Here is a 26,791-nt window from a genome sequence, read left to right on the forward strand (position 1 = left end):
TGGAAGGATTCCACATGCCTTAGGGCAACTAAACCCCTGTGCCACACCTACTGAGCCTGTGCTCAACAAGAGAAGCCCGAACACCTCAACCAGAGAGCACAGCCCACTCACCACAACTAGAGAAAGCCCATGCAGCAGCAAAGACCTAGCTAGCACAACCAAAAATAATTTTTTTTAGACAAAAGGTTGCTTAATATCCACTAGGTGGGTATGAGAATTTTTGGAGGTAATTCTCACTTACACATTCTTGAAGTGGTAAATTTGACTTTGAGCTGACATTCTTTAGTTCTCTGCTTGTTTCTGCACCAGGACATTGAAATGAAAGAAATGTTGAGTACCAGGAGTACAAGGACGGAGAGAACAAGCAGGAAAAAGCAATGCTTTCTCTATAAAGGGGTTATTGGATTTTAGAGTGGGCAATATCACTGAGCTGCTAAGGGAGAAATCCCATGATTGATTGCTTTCTTCTCCACAAGCTTAATCATGGAGATTTCACCATTTTTCAGTAGTCCTGTGTGTAAGGCTTACCCATCACTTACCTGTTTTCGTGCCAAGCAGGATGTGAGGTGCTACTTAATTTCTCATTTAATTCTGACAATCTTGTGAGACGTGTAGTTTCGTCGACATTTTACAGATGCGAGAGGCACTGAGGCTTGCCTCACTTGCCGAAGTAAGTAGTAAACTGACCACTCGTGGTTTGTGCTGCTTGTTGAGTAGATGCAGGTCAGGTGGAAGGGGCCGCAGAGCCTGTGCGACAATCTGGCTCTGAGGCCAAGGTCCAGCAAATAGTTCCATTCCATTCACTTAAGGATTATGATGTTTGAGATGAGCGTGTACTAGTCATGCCCAGTGCAGAACAGTCAGGTGCATTTTCTGTCCACATACATCACAGAGCCTTTCCTTTGAGGGGAATGTCATGCCAGCAGTCTTCCTTGGAAAGAGAATGGTGCTTAAATGCAATGTCTCACATTTTGAAGGGACGTTTCACTGATAATTCATTTATGGTGAAAGCAAAAATATGGGAAAGACTTCCAAGACAGTGGAGCATCCACCAGACTTATCACTGCCCTGCCTCTTTGCAATTCCTGGTGAAGGCTCAGATCTAGGATGTGGGACAGATTGATGAGCAACAGGAGTCAAAAAATCACCCAGTACAGTCCAGGACAGTAAGGACTCTAATGTTAACCTCAAAACATGAATAGTGCGGCGACACTGAGATATTGCATAATTAAATAAAAATATCCCCCCCCCCTTTTTTTTTAGTTCTAGAAGTAATTTAGCGCAAACCAATACTAAAACACTTGCATGAAGTGAATCTTCTTAACCACCCCCTGCTCAGGTAACTGCAGTTCAGTATTAATAATCATCTGTCTCTTTAAACATATAGAACCAGACATGGAGCAATGGGCTGGTTCCAAACTGGGAAAGTAGTATGTCAAGGCTCTACACTGTCAACCTGCTTATTTAACCTATATACAGAGTACTTCATGTGAAATGCTGGGCAGGATGAAGCACAAGCTGGAGTCAAGATGGCTGGGAGAAACATCAATAATCTCAGATATGCAGATGACACCACCCTTATGGCAGAAAGTGAAGAGGAACTAAAGAACCTCTTGATGATGGCGAAAGAGGAGAGGGGGAAAGCTGGCTTAAAACTCAAAACATTCAAAAAACTAAGATCATGGCATCACTCCATGGCAAATAGATGGGGAGAGGATGGAAACTGGGAGAGACTTTATTTTCTTCAGCTCCAAAATCACTGCAGATGGAGACTGTAGCCATGAAATTAAAAGACGCTTGCTCCTTGGAAGAAAAGCTATGACAAACGTAGACAGCATATTAAAAAGCAGAGACGTTACTTTGCCAACAAAGGTCTATATAGTCAAAGCTATGGTTTTTCCAGTAGTCAGGTATGGATGTGAGGGTTGGACCATCAAGAAGGCTGAGCACTGAAGAACTGATGCTTTTTAACTGTGGTGTTGGTGAAGACTCTTGAGAGTCCCTTTGACTCAAAGCAGTCCAGCCTAAAGGAAATCAGTCCTGAATATTCATTCGAAGGACTCATGCTGAAGCTGAAGCTCCAATACTTTGGCCACCTGATGCAAAGAACTGACTCATTGGAAAAGACCCTGATGCTGGGAAAGATTGAAGGCAGAAGAAGGGGACGACAGGATGAGACGATTAGATGGCACCACCAACTCGATGGACATGATTTTGAGCAAACTCCAGGAGGTGGTGATGGACAGGGAAGCCTGGTGGGCTGCAGTCCACGGGGTCGCAGAGTCGGACATGATTGAGCACCTGAACAACAACACATGATTGTTTATTCAAACATATGTTATTAAAGTTAATGTGCATGTTACTTTTTTTAAAGTGTTTCATCCATCTAGGACAATACGTATAGCTCTGACATTCTAATAGTTGGATTACGTTCCGAAGCATTGACTGTCCCATGATCCAATTACCGTCAGGAGCGGGGGTCATGTTTCTACAAACTAATTTTTTGACCATTGGAGTGGCTTCAGTGGAAGCAGCTTCAGAAGCTCCAAGTTGCCGCAAAACAGCATCGCGTGCACGGGCCGGGTCTGGCGAGGCATTGGGAAAACAGGACAAGCAGGGGAAAGGCACTAGCTTGAGATGCTGTAGTTGGCGGACTTTTGCGGAAGGCGCCAGTGAGAGAGGCGGGGGCAGAAGAGGGCTGGGCCGGGCTCCGCGTCACCTCCCACCTCCGGCCACGGGAGGGCGCGCTCGGGCTAACACCGCGACTTCCGCCGGCGCCCCGCCCACCGGGCTCGCCCCGTGCTCCGATTGGCTGTGCGGCGGGAGCGCGCCGAGTCAGGGGGCGGGCCAGCGCCGGCTACAAAGCGAGGAAGGTCACGGCGGGAGGAGGCGCGCGCCGCCGCTCCGAGTCCTACCCGCGGCCCTGGGCCCTGCCGCCGCCGCCGCCCGCCACCGCCCACCGCTCGCGCCGGGAACCATGGAGGGAGTGAACGCGCTGCTGGCCCGCTGCCCCACTGCCGGCCTGGCCGGCGGCCTGGGGGTCACGGCGTGCGCCGCCGCTGGCGTGCTGCTCTACCGAATCGCGCGGAGGTGAGTGCGCGCGGCCCACGCGGCCGGCGAGTATCGCGCCCCCGCCCTCCGCCCGCGGCCGCCCCCACTCGCACGGGTTCCCGGGCCGCCCGGCGTCGTCTTGTCAGTCAGCCGTGAGGCTGCGGCGTGGCGGTGGGGCCCGGCCCGCGAGCCCCCGCGCGGAGACCGGTCATGCACGCCCCGCCCCCGGAAAGAAAACCGGGCTGGGGCTCCTCTGTCGGGAAGCGGCGGAGAAGCGGGTTGGGGGAGCCCAGGAATGTGGGGCGCGTGGGGGGTACGAACTTCCTCCCCCGCGAAGACCCGTGCAGACCGAGCCGCAGGATCTGCAGGGCTCCGAAGCCCTGCGGGAGAGTCGAGCGGGGGTCGGGCCGCGCTCTCTTCCGCCCGGAGCCCTGATCCCTCGTCCTCAGGAGCACGTTGGAATGGGTTGAGTACTAGCCGGCGGTTCCTGGGGCGGCAAACGCTGCCTCAGACGTTATTGTAATCTCACATAAGCCCATTTCAGTCATTACCGTGCTCTGTCTAGAGAAGCGGAGGGACAAAAGAGCTGCAAAAATTGTTATCAATTAGACGAGTCAGGATGTGAACTGAAGCATCCCGACCGTGGAGCCTGCGTCCCTAACCCCTGGACTCTGCATCCTCCAAGAGCAGAAAAGCCTGACGTACTTTAGGGGTGTTTAAATACTGCGCTGGGCTCCTGCCGCGTCGGTTCAGTGGCGGCCCCCTGCCCTGGCCCAGGTTCACAGACCTTTCTGACCCCTCTGCAGAGCTGGCCTGTCATGGGCTTCCGTGGTCAGGGATAAAAGCTTTCTGGGCGTGTTATTTCAGGAAGACCTCAGGGGCATCTCCACTGTCTCCCCACTTGATCCACCTTCGCAGGGGACAGGAAAAAAGGTGGGGTTGTGAGAACATTCTGGAGACGGGGTGGGTGGGTTTGTAGCTTCAGCAGCAGATGTTGGAAGCTCAGCTCTTAGGTGGGAGAAGCGAAGGAACTTGCCCACGGCCAGTCAGCAGCAGGCGGGGTAGCTGGGACTTGAACCTGGAGGGCTTGTCTGTTCTTCCTTAGCCACCACTGGGTACCGCTTCTTACCCGAGGGGAAAAGACGTGAGAGCGACTGAGTCACAGTCTTCCCCGGGGAGGAAGGGGTGGGAGGGACATCAGCTGTGTCTGCAGGATGAGCCAGAATGGCAGGCTGCGGAGGGGGTGGCCTCGTGGGACCCCTGACAGCCCACACATTTCAACATGTCCTGGCTTCTGCCCGGTTTTTGGAGGCTGGAGGGGCTCGCAGGACCAGCTGGTTCACCCCAGTCATTTTATACACGAAGGTACTGAGGTGCGGAGGTGCCCGCCACTTGCTCAGATTCCCAGAGCAATGGTCACAGCAGAGGTGTGTCCAGAGCCCATTTGCCTCCCAGGAAATGGAATGAAGAATGTCAGTCCAGAGATCACAGCCTGGGCCAGGCACTGCCGCCAGGCTTTGTGGCCTCCACCCATATTGTGTGGCTGGATTTGCGCTGGATATGCCCACTGTGCCTCCGTCTTGTGCTGCAGCTGTTCCTGGTTGGGGGGGGGGGGGGCTGTCTCCCCTCCTGGGCTGCCAGCCACAGCCTTCCCTCTCCCGGAGGCAAGAGCCTGAGACCTGGGTGCAGTGTCCTGCGAGGTGCTCTGAGGGGAGCCACGAGGGTACCAGTGGTACCCCCGAGTCATGGTGTGGTACTGGGATGCATCGGCCAAGAGGACAGCCCTTTGCCAGGAGGCTCTGAGATTCTCCTTGAGTGCTGGCTTTTGTCTGGGGTCATAAATTGGCCACTGTCACGGTTCAGAAGCAAGACCAGCCCCCAGACTGAGCCCTTCTCCCTCCGGGAGGAGATCGGTGATAGTGAGGAAAAGCTTTGGCCATAGTGTGGGTTTTAAATGACCCTGGAGAGGGCATGTGAGGAGAGTTGTTTTTGGAAATGGACTTGGCCGGGTGGTTGTTTGCAGGCTCAGCAGAGAGGGACAGGGCTGGAGGACTGGCCTTGGAGCAGGGGCAGGAGCTGGCTTCTCTGAAGGGTTGTGGTCCCCAGAGCCTCGGGCAGGGCCAGCCTGGCTTCCTGCCAATGGAGTCCTCTTGACTGGACTGCCTGTGACCTGGGGGGTAGTGCGTGCTGCTGGTGGCCCCATTCAGCAGATGAGAAAATGGAGGCCGGGGAGATCGGGCTTCCTGCCTGACCACAACCCTTCAGCTCCTAACCAAGCCTCGTGCCCTGGGTCCTCACTGAGCACCTTGGCTGCCGCTCTGCACCCAGGAGGCCAAGTGGAAGCCCAGATTATACTTCGCCAGGCTTGCTTGCCCTGGACCCGGGCAGTCTTGGTGGCTTCCTGTGCCTACTTCACCCAGACTCCTGCTCCTGGACTCTGCTGCTGGGCATCGTGTCCGTCTTCTGCCGGCACAGCCTGTTCACGGCCGCTGGAGCCCCCAGGCATGGTTATTGGATTGTCCACCGTCTGGTGTTTGCAGACGAGAGGGCGCAGCCTCCTGGGTAAAGGAGTGGAGTCTCGGCCACGCTCCTGCACACCTCTCACCACGCTCTCCTGCAGCCATGCAGTCTGGCTCCCTGCACACACACTGGGTGGTCCCCGCCCCCTTGCCTGGCAGTCCTAGCCGTTTGAAGGCCATCTGCCTGTTGGCCCTGCTGGCCGGCAGGCCCGTCCTTGAGCGTGACGGCTGACGCTCTGCCCATTGGCCCTCTGCTGTGGCATCTGTCGCAGCTGCCGTGTGCAGTCGTCGTTCTGTCCTTGCGTCCAGGTCAGGAGTGGGGAGCCTTGTGCATCTCTGCCCCCTTGCCAGCCCAGCCAGCGCCTCTCCAGCCGGGCAGTGCTGAGGAGTCAGGGCCATCCACCGAGAGCAGACCCAGGCCTTCTGTCTGGTGTTGGCTGGACCGCTGTGGACTGAAGTGTGCTTTGCCTAGAGGCTGGAGTGGGCGGCCCGGAGGCCGGTTGGTGCTGGTGCCTCTGCCCTGCAGGAGGCCCTTGGATTCTCGCAGGTGGATTGCACAATACTCAGGGCACAGAGTAGCAAACAGGGCAATGCGTGGGGTCCCGCAGGGACCCCTCACCTGGGAGGCTGTCCTCTTTGGCGCCCTGCGGAGACTGACCTCTTAGGCCCTGAGGAAACCAGCCTGACTGTCAGAGACAATCTTCCAGACCCGCTGGACCAGCACATGGGTCACAGGCTGTGTGCCTGGTCCCCCTTGGGGGACTTTCGCAGAGCCTGGTATGGTGGAGACTGCTTGACACATCGGCCTCCCCCAGACTCTGAACCCACACAGTGTCTCCTCCGTGTCACACGGCGCTGGGCTTACAGCTGATGCCCACCCCCTGGCGGGGGCCAGGGCCAAGGGACATGGAGCTGCAGCCCTCAGAGTGGTGGGCTGGACCTGACCCCCTGCCCCCACCTGACCTGTTAGGATGTGGCGGAATGTCAGGGCCCGAGCTTTTCTATGACTAAGCATGCACGTTTGGGGCTCACGAGGTGATACCATTATTAGGGCTTGTGTTCATCTTCTTCCCGTTGTGTGTTTGGGGCTGTGGAGGGATGGTTCCAGAGCACACAGCTGCTCGCTGGTTCCTCCCATGGGGCCCATCCTGCCCTTGGCTGCCTCAGGCCTCCCCTGACCCCAGCAGAGCCCAGGAGCTCAGCACGCAGGCAACAGGAACTGGGCGAGCACCTTCCAGAGCCTCCAAGCCAACCACCTATCCTCTGGGGCGTGGTCTTCTACCGGAGGCAGCCTGGCCTAAGTCGCTCCTGCCTGTGTCACAGGGTCACTCTCTCTTGGCCCCTCTGATCTTGTTCACCACAAGGGGTTTGGCCAGAGCTTCGCTGGGGGATAGAGCTGGTTGGCTCGGGGGAGAAGTGGATCAAGGGATTAGGAGGGGCACAGGGTGGGGGCATTAGCCTGAGCAGGAGCAGGATGGGGCTGAACTGGCTCCTGCGTCAAGCCCGGTAGAGATGGGTGCAGGCCCACAGGCCAGGGTCACCCAGCCGCTGTGGGGACTGTGAGCTGCAAGGTCGGCCATCAAGTGTAGCCCGCAGGTGTGAGTCACATGCACCCACGTGTCTGGCATGTGAAGCTCCAGGCAGGCGGGAGCATCACTGGTCCTTGGAGAGCTGACATCCCCACCTGGTATCACTGGTCCATCTGCCACTCACAGGCCTGAGCGTGCCTTCAGGGCGCTCCCCAGAGGAGCCATGGGGGATGGCACCCCACCAGGTGGAACCATCTGGCCAGGGTGACCGGCAGCTGCTCTGTCTGTGAGAGAAGACCCTCACCCCCACAACCCTGGGCAGGGATTACCAAGCCAGAACTGCTGGCTCAGCATGTGCGTGCTAAGTTGCCTCAGTCGTGTCTGACTCTTTGCAGTCCTAGGGCCTGTAGCCCACCAGGCTCCTCTGTCCTTGGGATTCTCCAGGCAAGAATACCGGAGTGGGTTGCCATGCCCTCCTCCAGGGGATCTTCCCGACCCAGGGATGGAACCCCGTCTCTTACGTCTCCTACGTTGGCAGGCAGGTTCTTTATCACTAGCGCCACCTGGGCTGGCCCAGGCCTAATCCTCCCTCCCCTCCTGGCCACCCGTTTCCAGTCCGGGCTCACTTCCCCAGCTACGAAGCTGGTGACTGAGGGTGAAAACGATGACTTCCTGGGCGGGAGGAGCTTCGTGCCTGGCCCCCAAGCTCAAAGCCTCAGTTCCTGATCACCCACCACGGGTGCCCGCCACTGGTCATCTTTATTCGCTTCCTATCTGTCTTTATTCGTGGGCTGCTGGCTCTTGCACTGGCTTCTCTCCAGTGGCAGGCATGGTGTGGTGGGCATCTGGGCTGGAGGGGGCAGAGGGGCCCATCGTGAGGACAGCAGGACCCGGGGGACCAGGGGGGAGAGGTGTTTGGACATTGCCTCTTTGGACACGCCTACCCGTGGTGCACTATTACAGAGAAGCCTGTAAAGCAGTTACAAATTAACAGAGAGAAAGCCAAGTGCTTAATTGCCCAAGTGCGGCTTCCCGGCAGAGAGGGTTCCCACACCGCTAGGCGCCTCCTTCCACTGCTCTTGGCCTGAAGGCCAGTGAGGCTGTCAGAATGCCTCCGCTGACCACCTGCCCAGCCCAGTACTTCCATCAGTCCTCTCACCTGATCGCTCAGCACCCTTTTTGGAGCAGAGATTGTCGCTATCCCCATCGGCCAGATAAAAAAATGACTTTCCCTGAAGGCCACACCGTGACCACGGGGCCAGGCTGCCCAGCACTGCTGTTTCTGAGCCTTGCCCTCCAGCTCGATGATGCTGGGGCAAGCCAGGGTGCCTGCTGTGGACCCTGGGACCCTTCCCTGCAGGGTCTGGTTCCATATCCTCTATCTGGACTTGCTCCTCCCCTCGCCTGCCCTCCCCATGTAAACTGCTGTTTATTGGGCAGTTAGCCGGGCTCTGGAAGCACTTCGCACACTTGTCCTGTCCGCAGATGACAGGTAATACGACTGAGGCTCAGAGAACTCTTGTGACCTGCCTAGGGTCCATGGACAGACAAGGCCGTGAGGCAGCTCAGTGTCAGAAGCAGGAGCTCTCTTCCCAGGGGGCCAGGCCGCCCGACAACCCCAGAGTCAGGGGAGTGACAGAGCCAGCGCCCTGCGTTACAAAGCATCTTTACGTGTCTTGTGTTTTTGGGCCCTGGTAATGTGCGAATGCCGAGGCTGGGAGAGGAGGGGTTGGTAGAGCCGGGAGTCTGACTCCCAGAAGCTTGGGGCCGTGCCATCCTCTGGACAGCAGAGGTGTCCATGTGTGGTATGACTGCCCATCCCAGCAGAGGCCCAGGCGGCAACCCCACAGCGGAGTGGACTCTGGGGGCAAGCAAGGGGACAGGAGTGGCAAGGCCAGGACCCCAGGCTCGAGCTGCAGCCACCTGTTGTAGATTTCTGGGACTGGAGGGGTTTGCCTGGCAGTTGCCATGTCCTTACCTCCCCCAGCTCCACCCCCGACACCCCTGCCGAACAGCCAGGGAGGTGGGTGGAGGGGGCTCAAGCACAGATCCCTCAGTGTCTGGGCCGGGATTATCCTGCATACCCACTTGTCACACGCGTGTGGCCAGCGAGGGCCACTGTGACCCGCCTGTCAGCTGTCTGCAGTCCCCACCCTTGGTCTCCATGGCCCTGGCTCTCCTGGGGCTTCTGTGAGCACCGAGGCCCCTTCCATCTGGAAATTCCCCAGGGAGCACCGTTTCCGCAGCCTGGGAATGGGCCCAGGTCTGTGGGCCTTGCAAGGAGGGAAGGAAGGCGGTCCTGGAGCCAGGTCCCTGTCGGCCCATAGCCTGGCTGGCCCCAGGTTCCTGGTGTGTCTCCAGCTGACCCCAGGGTCAAGGAGGCTTGGCCTGGTTGGCTGAGGAGAAGCCTAAGTCCGTGGACGGGTTCATGGCATCCCCCGCTCCTTCCTCCACCTGCCTGCACCTCCAGCCCCGGGGTCCCCGCCCTGCTTGCCGCCCACCCTCCCTGGTCTCTTGCCCTCCCACAGACTCCACTCTGTCCTCGTCCGCAGGATGAAGCCAACACACACCGTCGTCAACTGCTGGTTCTGCAACCAGGACACAGTGGTGCCCTACGGGAACCGTAACTGCTGGGACTGCCCCCACTGCGAGCAGTACAACGGCTTCCAGGAGGTGTGCCCCCCGCCCGCCCCCGCCACCATCCAGGGCCTCCTCTGAGGACCAGCGCACAGGCTCAGGGAGCCAGGGTGGCTTGGGCAGAGTCACGGCACTGACACGGGCGGGTTTATGTTCAGACCCAGATCTTTTTGGACTCTCGTCTCGCCTGAGTTGGGGTTCCCCATGAAGTTCCTTTGGAAGAAGAGCTTCTGTGTTGCATGCAGAGAGGGAGTGTTAGCGACCCACCTTGGGGGAGTGTCTGCATGTGGGGCCTCCGTCCGGCGCCCAGCCTGAGTGGGGGCGGGAGGCTCCTGCCCGTGGGGAGGGCTCCCCCTGACTCAGGTCCTCCTCCCTCAGAATGGTGACTACAACAAGCCGATCCCCGCACAGTACCTGGAGCACCTCAACCACGTGGTGAGCGGCTCGCCAGGCCCGCGTGCCCCCGCCCAGCCCCCGCAGTGGGTCAGCAGCCAGGTGCTGCTCTGCCGGCGGTGCAGCCACCACCAGACCACCAAGATCAAGCAGCTGGCCGCCTTCTCGCCGCGCGACGAGGTGAGTGGGCAGTTGGGGGGTGCTGGAGGCAATAGAGCCGCTGAGGGGAGCCCTCTGGAGGGGCGCCCCCTCCTCACCCGGAACCCTGTGCTGGCCCACGTTCTGGGTGTGTGATCTCATCCATTTCGGCCACGCGCTTCTCACACCTCCTGTCTCGTGGTCACTGCTGTGGGGGCCCCAGGCCTGGGAGCACCTGCCAGTCCAAAGGGATTTGTCCCTGGGCAAGGGGAGGCAGGGTCCTTGGGCTCCAACTCGGGGCCCTGTTGGATCCAGGGCCCCCTGTCCATGTTCCTCTGAGTCCGTCTTGCCCACTGCCTGGTAGGCAGTTTGCTCTGGAGTGGGCGAGGCTCCTGGCTCGTGGAGGGTGGGGGGAGCCGGGTGCTGCCCAGAGGCTGGATGTCAGACCTTTGCCTCCTGGATCCACTGCTGTGGGGGCCAGCAGCCCTGTTGTCTAGCCCATCTCTCCTCGCCCACTCTGGGGGTTCTGTGACCTCAAGAGAAAATGCTTGCTGAAGCTCAGAGACCCTGACTTTCCCCAAGGCCCAGTATGGGAGGGAGGTGGGGAGGGAGGAAAATAGAGGTGAGCTGGGGCTGGGCAGGGAAAGCTGGGAAGACTGCCAAGGGGAGGGCAGGCACGTGTGACAGGGCAGCCAGGGAAGGTGTCTGGCGCCTTCGTTCCTAGCAAGAGACCAAACCAGGATGCTCCTGCCCCTTCAGACTGAAATGTCTGGCTCCCCTGCAAACAGGCAGGGGTGTGCTGCATCTCTTGGGGAAGGAAGGGTGGGCCTCGCATTTCCTGGGCTGTTCCTGAAGTGCAGAGGCCCTTCAGTTCCTGCCGAGGCCCTGACCTGGCCAGGGGCTTTTTCATGTTTCCTGGACCCCTGGGCTTCAGTGGGCAGGCAGGCCCACCTCCAGGTGGCCCGTCTGTTCAAGCCCAGGTGGTGTCCGGATTCCAGGAGCAGGGCCTGAGCAAGGGCCACATGCCAGGCTCTGGCCTCGAGGTGTGCCCTTGGCAGCCACAGAACTGGCTGGAACATCCCCTGTGGGCCCTGCTGTGTCCCGGGCTGTGGGCAGCCCCTCTTCCCTGGCCTTTGGTCCTGTCGAGCCCCCGAGGAAGCAGGTGCAGAACAGGGAGGACTTGCACATGGTCACCCCCGGGACCCTGAGCCTGTGTCCTCTCTGCAGGGCAGGTACGACGAGGAGGTCGAGGTGTACCGGCACCACCTGGAGCAGATGTACAAGCTGTGCCGGCCGTGCCAGGCGGCCGTGGAGCACTACATCAAGCACCAGAACCGCCAGCTGCGCGCCCTGCTGCTCAGCCACCAGTTCCGACGCCGGGAGGCCGACCAGACCTACACGCAGGTGCGAGGGGTGTCCCAGCCCCGAGTCTGTGCGGGAGACCCCTTCCCAGAGGGCCGGCCGGTGACTGGGAGCACCTCTTCAGAGCCAGGCCCTTCCCCGGGGGCAGCACCTTCATGTGGGGCCACCTCCCGACCTGTGCCCCAGCCCGGCGTGGAGCGGGGTGGGGGGGTCCCAAGGAGAACGTGTGTCATTTGTGTGCGTGGCCAGGGTTTCTGGGCTGCCTTCCAGAGCCTGGGTACCTCCCAGCACCTCTGGGGTTCCTCCAGCGCCTTCATAGTGGGTGCTCTCCTAGGTACCCTGGAAATCAGGCTCAGGGAGGTTGAGTTGTTTGCAGAGGGCCTAGCGTGCAGCGTCCCTGGGGTTTGAACCTTGGACTGGCTGGCTAAAACCATCATTAGTTTTTGTCGCTGTGCTCAGATGCTGGTGTGTCCTGGCATAAAAAAATGTAATATAGGAGCAGGTGGTTAGTAAAAACCATCCTCCCCAAAGAAATTCTGCCCCCACCCCCAGCCCCCAGAGGTGCCTAGCTGGCGCTGACCCTTGCTTTCCTTCTTTCTGCTGTCTTTCAGACCGAACAACTTACTATTTTTTCGTTTTTTTAACTTTCTGTTTTATGTTGGAGTATAGCTGATTACAACATTGTGATAGTTTCAGAGGGACAGCAATGGGCCTAAGTTAAGGAAGTTTATAACAGGTATTTTGTAACTTTGACTAGAATTGTGTGTATATTCATTACAATTCTAGTTAAAATCATACAGTAGGAATTTATTAACAGTAACTTGAAAATGATTGGAAGGTGTGTTTGAAAGAAGAGGTCACCATCCGATCAGAAGGATTACTGTAGAGAACGTGGCAGCACCGTAGCTCGCAATGGAGTGAAGGCCCAGAAATGAGACAGGTTAATGGGACCCAGGGAAGAACCAGAAATGAAGCCAGGAGTGCGTGAGAATTTAGGGCACCTCTGACCACTGGGAGCTGGTGGTTCTTCCGCGAGTGCTGGGGGCCCCTGGCCAGACCCCCGTGCACAGAGTGGGCACCCGGAGGGCTGTCGGTGGCTCTGGCCCTCTCGCTGACCTGCCTCTCCCTCCCTCAGAGCTTCTGCGCATCTGCGGTGAAGTCCCCAGCGCAGGTCATCGTGCTCCGGGCCCTCGCCTTCCTGGCCTGTGCCTTCCTGCTGACCACCGCGCTCTACGGCACCAGCAACCCCTTTGTCCCGGGAGCCCCGCTTCCCCCAGCCATGCCACCTGGCAGCAATGGCTCGGCCCCACCAGACAACGGAACAGCTGCCGGGGCCGAGGGCTGGCGGCAGCTGCTGGGGCTGCTGCCCGAGCACGCGGCCGAGAAGCTGCGCGAGGCCTGGGCCTTCGGGCAGAGCCACCAGATGGGCGTCGTGGCGCTGGGCCTGCTCACCTGCCTGCTGGCCATGCTGCTGGCCGGCCGCATCCGGTGCGTGAGGGGCAGGACGCAGTGGGGGGAAGCTCAGCGGAGTCAGGGGCCCTGGGGGCCGCACTGCGTCCTCTCCCCACCCCAGGCTCCTCACCTCAGTCGGGCAACAGTGACCTAGCTCGCAGGATCTAGTGCTTCCCTGTGCAGGTGCAGACCCCATACCGAACGGCGTCCCCTCCTCTCCCCACAGCTCTCAGGGAGGTTTCCTTGCCCCATTATACAGACTAGAAGACCGAGGCTCAGAGAAACACTGACTCAGAGCCACAGGGTGAGGGGGTGTTGGAAGTGGCTTTCAGAGCCCCGCGCTTGGCCCGGGCCCTTGATCCTCTCCTTTGAGCAGGGCCGGGGTGAATGGAGGAGGCAGGAAGCCTGGGGGAGCGGGAGGGGCTCACCCCCTCGCTGGGCCCTCACTCCCCCTCTCCCCACAGGCTCCGGAGGATTGACGCCTTCTCCAGCGGCCTGTGGGCCCTGCTGCTGGGGCTGCACCTGGCCGAGCAGCACCTGCAGGCCGCCTCGCCCCACTGGCTGGACACGCTCAAGCTCAGCACCACGTCCCTGTGCTGCCTGGTGGGCTTCACGGCAGCTGTGGCCACAAGGAAGGCAACGGGCCCGCGGAGGTTCCGGCCCCGAAGGTCAGAGACACAGCAGTGACTTCGGGGGGAGGACAGATGGACCCGCAGGCCCCGGGCTTGGCCCGCAGCCCGGACAGGGAACCTCTGTCTTTGCTTCTTTCTTACCTGCCTCACTCCCACCCCACTCCCACCCCACCCCCACCTTAGGGTCCTGGCCCAGCCCCTCCACCTCTCCTAGGAGTCAGGCCCCCCCCCATTCCTTTCTGGCTCCACCAAGCCACCCCCACCCAGCGCCCCCAAGTGCTCTCTAGCTGGTCACCACTCCCGCCACCTTTCTGGCCAAAGACCCCACCACCACTGCTCTGAGACTGGAACAGGGCAGCACCCGTACCGCCTGCCTCTGCCCCGTGGCTTCCGCTGGCAGCCAGGCACCCCACACTGGCCACGGCCCCTTCCCTGGCTCTGACACCATCAGGAGAGGGGTACAGGCCTGCTCTTTGCTTCTTCTCTCACCTTGCCCGTCTCTCAGCCCATAATGGGCTGGCGACGGTGGCTGCAGGCTGGGCCCTCGCCGCATGGCCTGACCACTCGGGCTGCTTGGTGTGGGCAGGTGCTGCTGAGTCAGGGCCACGCAGGGCCCCCTACCTCATCCCACCCTCGTTTCTCGGGTCTGTCCTTTTGGTCCTACCTGTGGTCCAGTCAGCCCCCAGGAGCTCATGAAACCAGGAGGAGGCAGGGCTGACCCCCTGGGTTCCCTGCTCCAAGAGCCCGTTATCCCTCAGCCTCCTTCCCCACGGGTGGAGAATGCAGTTCTTAGACCCAGACTGGCCTTGACCATGAGTTTGTGGGGCGAGGCCCACATGGAGGTGGAGGGTAGAAAATCGTGCTTTGCCCGTGGTCAGCAGATTTCTCCTAGCAGCCAGGCGGTGGTGGGAGATCGCCCAGGAGGGTGGGGGGAGGGGTATACATGCTCTTTACTTCCCTATCTTTTGGGCACCGCTGTGAGCCAGACAGCGTAACTGGGGTGCACACACTCTGCCCACTCTCCTGGGAAGCCCCTGGCTCTGCCCTGGAAAGGCATGAACCCTTATAGCCCAGCCCTCTACTCGCTCCCTGCAGGGCTGGGGTTCAGGCTTCCCAGGCCGAAGTGGCTCTGATTGGCAGGTAGCGGGGCCCTGCCACCCTCCCTCCATGCCAGGATGTCCCCAGTGTCCTCCCAAAACCCCGCCTCCATTATGATGCCCAGAAAAAGTTCCAACTGCCCGAAGTTAGCACTGGGTAAGGGGCCTAAGGGACACGCAGGCCCATGACACCAGGTCCTTGTCCCTTGTCCCTCTTTGGCTTGTCACCACTCTCCTCCTGGCCTCTGGAGCCCCTTGGGGAGGCTCTTGCTTCCCGCCTCCCCGTGGGGCAGCTGAAGAGTTCACAGGGCCTCGGCCTCACTCTCCCTGGGCCAGGCCCTGCCACCCCCGCCTGTGTGCCATCTGTACAATGAGAGCTGGACCCTTCCAGGGCCCTGGGGTGCTGGCGTGGGTGTCATGCTCTGGAGGCTGTTCTCAGCCTGGGGGCTGCCTCCCAGGGCCGTGGCAGGGGGCAGAGCAAGACTGCGCACCCCTGTAGGGCCTCCTATCCTACTCTCATCAGGGTGAGCGTGAACCCCGCTCCAGGTATGGACCCGGGGAACTGCACAGGCCAGTCACGTGTGTGAGGGTGATGCTCAGGAAAGGGCCGTCATCTCGCTGAGCCTACGGGGTGGGTGAAGAGTGCCCAGCTCAGGCCCAAGCCCCACCATCCTTCCGTTCTCGGGGTCCTGAGAAGCCACCCCACCCACCCGCCTGTGTGTCGGGTGGTGCTGCACCCTGATACATGTGCGGAGAGCTGGGTGAGTCAGGAGCTGGGCCCAGCTTGCTCTGGGTGGAGGGTGAGGTGGAAGAGCACCGACGAGGTGGAGGAGTGGGGTGGCCGGCCTGTCCCTCGCTTCTGTGAACCAGCCTCCCCGAGCGGGGCGGTGGGAGCCAGGCGGGGAACCCGTGTCTGTTGGCTGTGTGTCCCCTGGTCTCTGGAATCCCCTGTTCTCAAGGAAACTGGCAGCACGGTGCTAATTACTGCTTTTTTTGGCTTTGAGTAGAAGCAGGACATCTGTGTGTACGCGTGTATTTAAGTTAAATTATTTATAATAACCGTAACCAGCTCTCATGCTGGCCAGGAGCCTGCTGAGCAGACGTCTCTCCTGCCCTCTAGCGGGCGGGGGCGGAAAGACACCCTCGTGTCACAAGATGGACCTCATCGAAGGAAGGCTTCCTGGCATTTTTAGAGTTTGTGTGATTTTTAAAACCACGCATCTGTCCCTTCAAATTCCATTACGTGGAGCATATTTCAGTACCTTCCGACATTACTGGCGACAGCTGAGGAAGTGCGGGCGTCACTGGGACCATGGCTTATTCCCTGGGAGTGTGTTGGCCCACTCTCCGCTCCACTGGGGACCACGACCAGACCCTCCAGAATGGGGGGTCAGGGTGTGGAACCATCTTCTCCCCCAACCCCAGGCCAAGTAGGCTGCCCTATAATGCTTGCCTAGGAGCCCCTGGGAGAGGCCGGCATCCCCTCTGCCTGCGACTGTCGCCGAGTGTCCCGTCCTTTCTGTTGTGTAGACGTGGATGACTGTCTAGTGACCCTGTAATTGCTGTAACCACAATTCCCGGCCTTAGCTGTAGTGTTTTGATGCTGTATTTTCAATAAATGCCTCCGGGGCCCTGCTTTGACCGGTGGGCGTCAGGCACCACGTCTATTCTGTTTTTTCTTTCTCATTCCTTCAGAGGCTTCTTTGCCAGGGGCGGGGGCTTCAAGGGACGGGAGTGCCCACCAGAGTCAAGCTTGGGAGCTGGCGACATGGGCACCGAGCAGCTCAGGGCCCACCATCCTTGGGTGGCGCGTTTATTTCCTTGTCTCCGTAAGCTGCTCCTTAAATGTCGTCCTCTCTGTCCTCCGGCTCCCGGCCTGGGCCGGGATCGGGTTGGAGAACAAAAGACCCCCCTCAGTGTCAGACAGGGTGCAGTGCAGCCAGCCGCCCAACCCTTCCCCAGAGCCCCTCCATCACGGCGGGCACACAGGCTTGGGTTCTGAGGCCAGGTGCCTCTCTGAGATGGGGTTTGAGGGTGCAGGTGGTCTGTGGGGCGGGGCGGGGGAGTTGTTAAGAGGAAGCGTCGGTCTGTGTGCAGCGCTCAGGAGCCTGGCGGAGGTGGGGCTCCTTTGACAGAGGCTCCCGGGACTGTCTTCTGTGGAGCCAGGACAAAGGCTCATGCCTGACACTTCACACAATCTGCTAGTTGAGTGATGCCATCACGTGTCCCAACAAGAGGGTCAGACTAAAGAACCGCCCCTCCTCCCCCCCGCAGCCCCCCAGGGCCACCTTGATTACCTGCATCAGAGATTGGGAAAGCACCCGTGCCAGCTGGGCAGCCCCAGGTGTGAGCAGGATCTGGGAGGAAGGAGGTGGCCAGACCCAGCCAACCACCTCTAAGACCCACGGCCCGACTGGGCTTGAGCTTGCCAATTACTTGAGGTATACTTCGGCCAGCTCCTGGCCTGGCCCAGCCCATGGGTTGCCCAGTAGGGTAGCACAGGAAGCCCAGTACAGGCAGACATGCTGCTGCCCCTTGGAAAGGCCCAGGTGTGTGTGTGTGTGTGCGTGTGTATGTGTGTGTGTGCGGCGGCGTCCCCCTCTCCCCCCCCAACTCCCTACTGTGGCCCACACACCCTGCCCTCAGGCTGCTGCTGCACACAACAACCAGGGGTCCTGGGGTGGGTGCAGGGAACGGGGCTTCATGTGAGACTGGAGCAAGTTAGCCAAGGGTCCCAGCGCACCCACACTGCCCCCACCTCCGGCCACTCCCCACGGTCGTCGCTGTCCTGCTGCATGGTATCACAATTCTAAAATGACAGCACCAACCTGTGTCTTGTGTTTAGAGTCAGAGCCTTCCCCAGGCATTTTGGGGGAAAGGAGGTAGGGGTCACCCTAGGCAGAATGGGTCCTTGGGTGGAATGTAGGCATGTCCAGCCCGGTGCCCAGAGTCCTCTATAGATTTGCTTGATAGGTCCCACAGCATTGATTTGCCCATGTCCCCCAAACACTGGGCCCACCTTTGGTTCCAAAGTCCAGGTGGCCTCCTGGCACTTAGAAAGGCAATTAAAAGGTCACGTGATTCTCCAGGCAGGCATCAGCTGACCCACCTTCATAGAAGTTATTTTATGTGAGGGGAAGGGGTGAAAACCAGGGAGATGGGTAGACTGAAGCTTGGCCAGCGGGACCCCGGGTGTGCAGCTGGGGTGGGCGCCTTAGCCAGCCCCCAGCTCTGCTGCAGGGCCTGAGCCAACCTGCCCGTCCGTCGGCACATTGTCCATGGGCTCAGTTGTCCCTTGGGACCGAGGTAAGGCTGGACCTCTGCAGCTCCGTCCAGACGGCGGACTAATCCCTTATTAACTGCCTCTGCCCCCTCCCCCTCTGTAATCAGTTGCCTTAATCAGAAGCATGGTTGACATTCTGGCTTGGGGCCACTGGGTCCTGTGGTGTGATCTGTACCGCGCTCAAGTTAAAGAGACACTGTCACCTTCCATCTGCGGACAGCCTCGCGATCGCTCACGGCTCTTTCTAAGTTGGAGTCTGGCTGGCATGCTGCCAGAGCCTCTTCCTGGAGATCCCCAAGCCTGGCTGCCTCCCCCTCTGCTCTGCCAGGGGCTTTAGCAGAGTGTCCAGTGTCTGAGACTAGAGAGCAGCAGCAGGGGGATTCCCGGGTCAGGCCCGGGGGAGCAGGGGCTCCCCGAGCTCGGCCACTGCGAGGAGGCTCTGGGCACCAAGCAGGAAGTGGCCCAGTTGAGCGCCCGTAGAGGACTGGGCGTTTCTGCTTCGAGGTGAAGGGTTGGCGTGAGGTTGGTGAGGGCGACAGTGTCACTTTAATACCAAGATTCGTAGTAGACCTAGTTTGCTGTGAGGCTGAGGGGGATCGGAGGGGGCATGCAGGGAGGGGTGGGTCACGCCAGCACCTCCCAGCCACCCGCTCCTAATGGCGTGAATGTGGTTGGACCGCTTTTCTGCTGCAACTAACACACGCCTCCTCTGGGACCCCGACTCGGGCCCCGCCTTGCACCGTGGGGGAGGGGAGGGGAGGGGGCCCACCGAGGTGGAGGCCCTGCTTCAGAGCCCCCCGGGGCTGACCTGCTCCTCTCTCCCATGCCCCCCCCCACCTCCCCGGGCTCTCTCAATAGGTGCTTCCCAGGAGACTCCGCCGGCCTCTTCCCCACCGGCCCCAGCCTGGCCGTCCCCTGCCCAAGCCTGAGCATCACGGGCCCCTCGCCATCTTTGTTCGTCCCCGCCCCGCCCGGCTTCCTGCCCATCGCCAACCAGCAGCTGTTCCGGTCCCCCCGCCGGGCTTCGCCCTCCTCGCTGCCCGGCCGTCTCAGCCGGGCCCTCTCTCTGGGAACCATCCCCTCTCTGACACGAGCAGGTAAGTGGCACTGAAAGGCCCTGGCGGACGTGCGGGGCTCGGGGCACCTCCCTGAGCTCAGGGTGGGCGTGGTGGTCCTGTTGTAGAGTTGGCAGAACTGGGTTCAAACCCTGGTGTGTCTACTCAGTAACTGCCTGAGCCGAGGGGCTTAGCCATTCTGAGCCTCAGTTTCCCACAAAAACAAATGAACGCACCCTGGGTGAGGGTTGAACCAGGTGACGGATTTAAAGCCTTGGATGTCACAGTTACTGTTGTTATTGCTGCTGTTTGTGATCGTGTGTGTGTGTGTGTGTGTGTGTGTGTGCGTGCTCTGTCATGTCTGATTCTTTTGTGACCCCGTAGACTGTATCCCGCCAGACCCCTCTGTCCATGGAATTTTTCAGGCAGGAACACTGTACTGGGTAGCCACTTCCTCCTCCTGGGGATCTTCCCCATCCAGAAATAGAACCCAGGGTCTCCTACGTCTCCTGCAATTTTCAGGCAAATTCTTTACCACTGAGCCACCTGGGAAGCCCCTGAGACCCTGGGGGCTGGAAAATTTGCCCCCAGTCTTTGTGGTGCAGGGCCCAGGGCTTTGGTTCAAGCCTGTCGTGTTCATGGAGCCCTGGTGGGACCAGCATCTGGTCCCCGCCACAGGAAATTTTGTCTCATCCATCCCCTTCCCCAGCAGGATCTTTCCAGGGGCCCTGCCGCGTCGTCTTCAATGACCCTCCTCACTTGGGGAGGCTGCCTGGTGCCCACAGGGTTTGCTTTATCCCCTGGGGGATGACCTGGGGGGCAGGGCGGTGCCGCAGGATCCGGTCTCCAGGAACGCGGGCAGCATCTTGGTTAAGCTGGGCTTTCTGACATGCAGTGTCTCTCTGAAGCCCCTCAGCAGTTCCCCCATGTGGGGGCTCCCCCCACCCAGTCCGACATCCCCTGGGCCTGTTCTCCCCATAACTTGCCCAGCAGCTGCGGCCACCAAGACCTGGGGTTTGAGCCCGGGCGTCTTCTTGCCCTGTGTGCAGTCCTGCATCCTCCTAGGTCGTGGGTGGGTCACACTGCAGGAGGGACGGCTCGCTGGACACAGCGTGCGCCGAGCAGTGGGTAGTGTTTTGAGGCCTGCAGGGTGGGGTTGACGGGGGTCAGACTGAGCCCTGAGTAGGACCGAGATTGGACTCCAGGCATTTCCGTGTCACCTGACGTGAGCCACGTTGCTGGGAGAAGGGCCTCGTCTGGTAATGGTTATTCAGCAGAGTCCCCTGAGCAGATGAGTCACAGCTCAGGCCCTGCTCAGACCTGGGGCTGGTGGACGGGGCCCTTGGGGCCCTCTCTGAACAGCCCCTGGAGCTGGGGCAGAGAGGAGCGAAGTGGACAGGAAGGCCCTGGACTCAGGAACCTGGGGACCCGGGAGCTGGGCCCATCCGCAGAAGGTTGTTCTCTGTGGAGCCTCCAGGGTCAGGGCAGGGACCCAAGCTCTGGAGCCTCTGCCGGACAGCATGGGTATGGCCCCTGCCTGCTGTGTCCACAGGCAGTCTCCTTGTTGCCCTGGTAGGCCTGAGGTGAGGGCTCAGGGGGCCCCCTGCCCCAAGGGCCCAGGGCGGTTCTGTGGGACACAGGTTGGTCTCAGAATGACGTGTGAGGGCTGGGACCCAGTCGCCATCCCTGGGGCCGGCCCTTGGCTCAGGTGTCAGGAGGCCCTGGCGGTCCAGGATCCGTCTTCCCGAGCTCTATCTGCCTCTGCAGCTCCTGCTGCAGGCCTTGCCCCGGCTCCCAGCATGCCCAGCGGGAAGGCCCCTCCCCTGGACCTGCCAACAGGTTAGCGGAGGAGGCGGGACTCAAGATGGCTGGAGAAAAGAAGGGCACAGGGTGGGCACCAGGCCTGGCCTCCCGTGTGGCCTGCATGGGTTCCAGTTTCCTTATCTGCGAAGCGGGTGACGCAGAGCAGCCATGCCTCGGGGAGGGGTTGGAGACAGGCCGTCTCCCCAGGGACCTATGTTGCCTCTCTGTCTCCAGACTCAGGGTACCTGTTTAGCGGGAGCCGTCCTCCATCTCAGGTGTCCCGACCCGGGGAGGTCTCAGTTTCAGGTAAGAGGGACCAGGCGCCAAGGGGAGTGATGGGAAGCCAGCTCAGGCAGACAGCAAGTGAGCTGGGGTTTCCAGAGCGTGTGCAGGGCGGGACAGCAGACAGGCCCCTGGAGGGGATTCTGTTCAAATCCCAGCCCACGGCTGCTACCCGCTGTGCAGCCCTGGGCAAGTGCCTGACACCTCTGTGCCTCATTTTTCTCTTCTGTGAAATGGGCCCCAGAGTTTCTAGGACTAGCCATGGTGCCGTCGTCCTTACAGTGGTGACAGATGGAGGTGGCACTTGGAAATGAGCAGGGCCCAGGTTAACTGACCCCAGGTCTCCAGGGTTTCTTTCTCCCCAGGCCTTATTCTCAGCTGAGGGAGGTAGCAGAGACTTTGGACAGAAATTGGAGAGGGGCAGAGGGGGCATTGCTGAGGCTCCGCGATCCTCTTCCCCTCCCTGGGTGCCTCCTCCCACAATTCCCAGCAGGGCCCCCTGTGCCCAGCAGTCTAGGCCCAGCCTTGCCTTTCTCCCTCTGTCAGTAGACGGAAAGCAACAGATCAGAATAGGCGCTCCTGTAAGCAGAGCGAGCACTCACAATGTTGTCGTCTCTGCCTTCCTCCCGCCTCCAGATTACTTCTCTCTGCTGTCGGGCAGCTGCCCCTCCTCCCCGGTCCCTTCCCCGGCGCCCTCCGTGGCAGGCTCGGTGGCCTCCAGCGCCGGCTCCCTGCGCCACCGCCGGCCCCTCATCAGCCCAGCCCGGCTCAACCTGAAGGGGCAGAAGCTGCTGCTGTTCCCGTCGCCCCCTGGGGACACCCCCCACACCCCCAGCAGCTCCGACGAACACTCGCCCCACAACGGCAGCCTCTACACCATCGAGTCGCCCCCTGCCCCACAGAGGCAGCTGGCGCGGGACACGAAGCACACGGCGGGTACGGCCCTCTGACCTGCCCCGGAGGTGGGAGAGCCCGCGGCCGTGGGAGGCCTCCAGTCAGCGTGCATCGGTGGGGACACCATCAGGAGGCCGCTCGGGGCCTGTGCTGGCTCTCACCTGACTGTGGCCGCTCTCCCAAGTCCAGACACCCCCCACCCCCCCAGCCTTGCTTCTGGTGATCTCGAACCCTTCAGGACCTTGCCCCTAGTTGGCTGCTTTTATTTCCTTCTTTTGCAATTGACTTGGAGGATCCTCTGTTCCGTGCATCGGGCTGCAGATGATTTTTATTTTTTTCAAATGCTGTTTTTCTACAAAGCGTTCTAGAACGTTTTAACTTAGGCCTCAACATTTAACATCTAGACGTTTCCCATGAATCTGTGGACTTCCTGTGTCTCTCATGACATCAGAAGATCTGGCCATGCTGGGTCGGACAGGTAGAAGGGCAGGCTGAGGTCCCTCGCCCCAGCCTCTGCCCCTCCGCAACCCTGCTTGTGGCATCGTCTTCCACACCTAGTGGCGTTTGAGTTTGCGGCTCCTGACCCAAAGCCAGCTCCCTTCTGGGCAGCTATGCAGACAGGACCTGAGTGAGGAGCTGGCCACCCACTGTCCAGGGCAGGCCAAGCGAGTTGGGACCAGCAAGGCTGGATGGCCAGAGGCCACATTCATGGACCATCCTGGGCTTGGAGGTGGAGCTGCCCACGTCTATCCCTGGGGTGCGCCCTGAGCTCCCACTGAAACGCCCCTTCTCCCTGCAGACACGAAGTCAGTGCCGGAAGGGGGCAGCAGCTGTAGCAGCCGCTCCATCAAGAAAGAGGATGACTCGTCCCAGTCCTCCTGTGTGGTGGACACCACCACCCGAGGGTGTGCCGAGGAGCCCACCAGCTGGCGAGGTCTGTGCCCCGTGTGATGTGCGGGAAGAGGGCAGGGCCATGGGTCTGCAGCCACTGTCCCCTCCTGTCTGTCAGAGAACAGCCCCTCACGGGCCCTCGGGTGGCAGAGGGTGGTTTGATGCCCCCCGCACCTGCTGGGGCCCCTGTGGCTCAGCAGACAGCATCCCACGCCCGGGTTACGAGGGGTCTGCACCTGTGCTGTCACAGGGGCCTCTGGCCTCAGGTGGCTGCTTAAGTCTAACAGTTACGGTGTAATCAGAATAAGAATCTGGCTGCCCAGCTGTACCAGCCACATAGCAGGTGTCCCAAGGCCACGTGTGGCCCGCGGCTGCTCAGGTGGACAGCGGGTACAGAACACTGTCACCGTTCCATAAACTTCCCCAGGAGGGTGTTGGCCTGGGCACAGGCGGCCAGTGCAGAGGCTGCAGGCCGCACTGGGCAGCAGTTTGCCTGGGTTCAAATCCAGGCTTCTCAGCTTGTGGGCTGGGGGTGGGCTGTGAGACTGAATCGGGGTTCTGGGTAAAGCCCAGCGGTCAGGTCCTGACACTCCCCCGGGGCATGTGGAAGCCGTGTGTATTGAGCAAGGATTTTCCTGAACAATCATTTTGGGCTGACTGGTAATGGGGGCCACCCCCAGATCAGGTATGTATGGGACGTGACCCAGCAGCATCAACTTGGGGTGGGGGGCCCAGTCAGCCGCTTACTTCCTTGAGGCCCAGACAGGGGCCTCCTCCTGTCTCGGCTGTAAAGCTGGTGTCCCCCTGGCAAGGTACAGGTGTCACTGCCCTAGCCAGGTACCTGCCTGGTGGGCCAGGAGCAGGAAGGGAAGCACCTTCAAGGAGTCAGGACTTGGGAATTCCCCAGCAGTCCAGAGGTTAGGACTCTGCGCTCTCACTACCAAGGGCCAGGTTCCGGTCAGGGAAGATCCCACAAGCTGCAGGGTGAAAAAAAAAAGTCAGGACTTCGAATGACAGCAGGTTCCTGGGGTCTTTTCAGATAGGATGGCTCCTGGGGGGCGGGGTCTCAGCCCAGGGGAGCCCACCCCCCTGGGGGCGGGGCCTCAACCCCACAGTGCTCAGCTCACTGGTTTCTCGATTTTTCTCTTGGAAGGTCGTTTTGGCCCCTCCGTGATCCGGGGCCTCCTGGCCGTGAGCTTGACCGCTAACGCCCTCTTCACCTCGGCCTACCTGTACCAGAGCCTGCGCTGACCCGCGGTCCGCAGCCTCCCGGCACCCGGAGGGTCTCAGAGGGTGCGCCCAGGTGCATGCCGCTTCCACCACTGCCGGCCTTGGTCCCCCAGAGGGCCCGCCGCCTCCGCCCTCTTCTCCAGGGCCCTTGACATCGCCTCCGGAGGGAGTCCTGTTCCTGACGCCTTCTCCACACCTAACAGACTGCACGGCTGGGCGTGGTCTCGGGGCGCAGTCCTGCCCGCTCTCCTCCTCGGCTGGCATCAGATGTGCGTTTGGTGCTGACACTCTGGTCCCCAAGCCAGAGATCGTGGAGGGGCTGTGTGACTCTGGGGTCCCCTCCCTACCGCCCAGCCCTGCCTGGCAGGAATGCCACTACTACTGTGAGGGGAGCAGGAGCTGGGCTGCCCCCCGACCTCGCGTCCCCGGGCTGTGATCACCTCTTTGTACTGTACCCCCTGACCGGGTCAAATGCCCCCTGGACACCCCCATGAGGACCGGCACCATCCGCCCTTGTCCTGCACCATGCTGTGGGTTAGGCCTGCCCTCTGGCTCTCCCAGGTGGGCAGTAAGTTTCCTGCCCAGGCCTCCTCAGAGTTCCTGGGTCTCCGGGGCCCAGCTGGACTAGTGTAAGCACCCCCACAAGCTCCCTTCTCCCTGCTGCACCCCCATTTTATTACCTCTGGTGATCTTCCCAGGCAACAGCCCGGCCACCCTGAGAACACTACCCAGGGCCACCCCGTCTCCAGGCCCCTCCCTCATGCACGGCTCGGGGGCTTTGCTGGGCCCCTCTGCCCGCAGGTCTCTGAGGACCCTGGAGCCCTGCCCCCATCCTGCCGTGAGTTCGGCTCCTCTAGGCGTCCTGCGGTCGCAGTGGGCTCAGTGTGACCTCTGTCTCCAGGCCACCGTGGCCGGCCTGCTTCCTACCCCGAACCCCTCAGTCCTGCCACTGCCCTTCCAACTGATATTGCGGGTTTGTCCCCCACGCAGCCCCCCACCCTGGGCTGGAGTCCCATCCTGCCCCCAAAAGTCGGGCACAGGGACCCTCACGGGGCCGTGAGGAGTGAGAAGACTGCCTGTGGGAGTCAGGATCCCCACGCCGCTGCCCCAGGCTCTGGGCGCAGGTGTGGGGAGGCGTGCATGCATGCACACTCCCACGTGTCACTGCACGTTTGTGCCACTCGGTGAACTCTGAGTCTCCTTGGGGGAGGGTCGTGAGGGCAGGGGAAGGGTCTTCACTCTGTCATTCAGGGATAAAGTTTAATTTTATTTTTCTACACATTTTTGCCAGGTCAGGCATTCTGCTCCTAAGCAGGATGCCCCCAATTCTCCCTGCCAGGGAGGTTTAGTTTTTTTAAGCTTCGGGTGCTTTTTTAGTAATTTTTTTTTGGTTTTTTTTTTTTTACCATGTGGGGAAGGAGATTGTTCTGACTTCCCCCACTCCTGAGAGCTACTGTTTCCTGCCCTGCCCCCCACCCCGGAACACGGGGAATTGGGGGGCCAGGGGCCACGTCAGGTCCCTGACTCCAACTGCCAGAGATGGTTCCAACTCGGAGGTGATGCCTCTTGGCCCCCATCTATACAGTGGGCATGTGTGTCGAGTTTTTTAATTTTACTTTTTGCCTACCCAAGCCAAACTCCATTCCCAAATGCCCTTCTTCTTTGGCTCTGAGGAAGCCCCAACTGAGTGCCCAGCCCCCTTCTGTCGCCCCGGCCAGCCAGGCCCCTCCTGCCCAGGGCCTGTGATCCCAGTGCCCCCCAGGGGCAGGGCAGAGGCTGAGCCAGGAGGGGTCTGACTTATGTTTTCTTTCAGATAAACACGCAACCTTATTTTTCTTTACAAAAGCAGAAAAGGAAACCAAAAAAGATACCAACCTTTGAACTACACCTCAATCTGTCCTGTCTTCATTTGCTTTACTCAGGCGCCAGACAGGGTTGTGTGTATGTGTTGGGGGAGTGTGGGTGGAGGCATATTCACTCTTGATCAGAGCCCAGGTTGAGCGGCCCAGGGCTTCTGGTGTTGAGCGGTGGGTACCAGTGGCTTTGTTCCCAGAAGGGCTGAGGGATTTGAACAGGACATCAGCAGAGACATACTTGACCAACAAAGGTCCATCTAGTCAAAGCTGTGGTCTTTCCAGTAGTCATGTATGAATGTGAGAGTTGGACCATAAATAAGGCTAAGCACCAAAGAATTGATGCTTTTGAACTGTAGTTTGAAAGAGAAGACTCTCGAGACTCCCTTGGACTACAAGAAGATCAAACCAGTCAATCCTAAAGGAAATCAGCCCTGAACATTCACTGGAAGGACTGAAGCTGAAGCTCCAATACTTTGGCAATCTGATGCAAAGAGCTGACTCTCTGGAAAAGACCCTGATGCTGGAAAAGATTGAGGGCAGATGTCTGGGGGAGGAGAAGTAGACAGAGGATGAGATGGCTGGATGGACAATGGACATGAGTGAGCAAACTCTGAGAGATGGTAAAGGACAGGGAAGTGTGGCGTGCTGCAGTCCATGGGGTCACAAAGTGTCGGACACAACTGAGCG

At 60.0% G+C, this 26,791-nt stretch overlaps 1 protein-coding gene across 2 annotated transcripts; it reads left to right on the forward strand.

Annotated features, from left to right (window-relative positions):
- Positions 1 to 2,841: 2,841 nt before the first annotated feature.
- Positions 2,842 to 26,135, forward strand: TMEM201 (transmembrane protein 201). 2 transcript variants are annotated; one of them, XM_043485438.1, is made up of 11 exons: positions 2,842 to 3,090; positions 9,652 to 9,772; positions 10,115 to 10,309; positions 11,495 to 11,671; positions 12,765 to 13,117; positions 13,546 to 13,749; positions 18,952 to 19,190; positions 21,186 to 21,257; positions 21,870 to 22,169; positions 22,927 to 23,061; positions 24,172 to 26,135. In XM_043485438.1, exons 1-11 carry the CDS (start codon positions 2,978 to 2,980, stop codon positions 24,267 to 24,269), a joined length of 2,007 nt encoding a protein of 668 aa, XP_043341373.1. In that variant the 5' UTR covers positions 2,842 to 2,977; the 3' UTR covers positions 24,270 to 26,135. The 2 variants fall into 2 exon arrangements, with proteins under 2 accessions (XP_043341373.1, XP_043341374.1); XM_043485439.1 differs by lacking the exon at positions 21,186 to 21,257.
- The last annotated feature ends 656 nt before the right edge of the window (positions 26,136 to 26,791 follow it).

The sequence above is a fragment of the Cervus canadensis genome, chromosome 13, assembly GCF_019320065.1.
Source record: "Cervus canadensis isolate Bull #8, Minnesota chromosome 13, ASM1932006v1, whole genome shotgun sequence".
NCBI classification, from domain to species: Eukaryota; Metazoa; Chordata; class Mammalia; order Artiodactyla; family Cervidae; genus Cervus; species Cervus canadensis.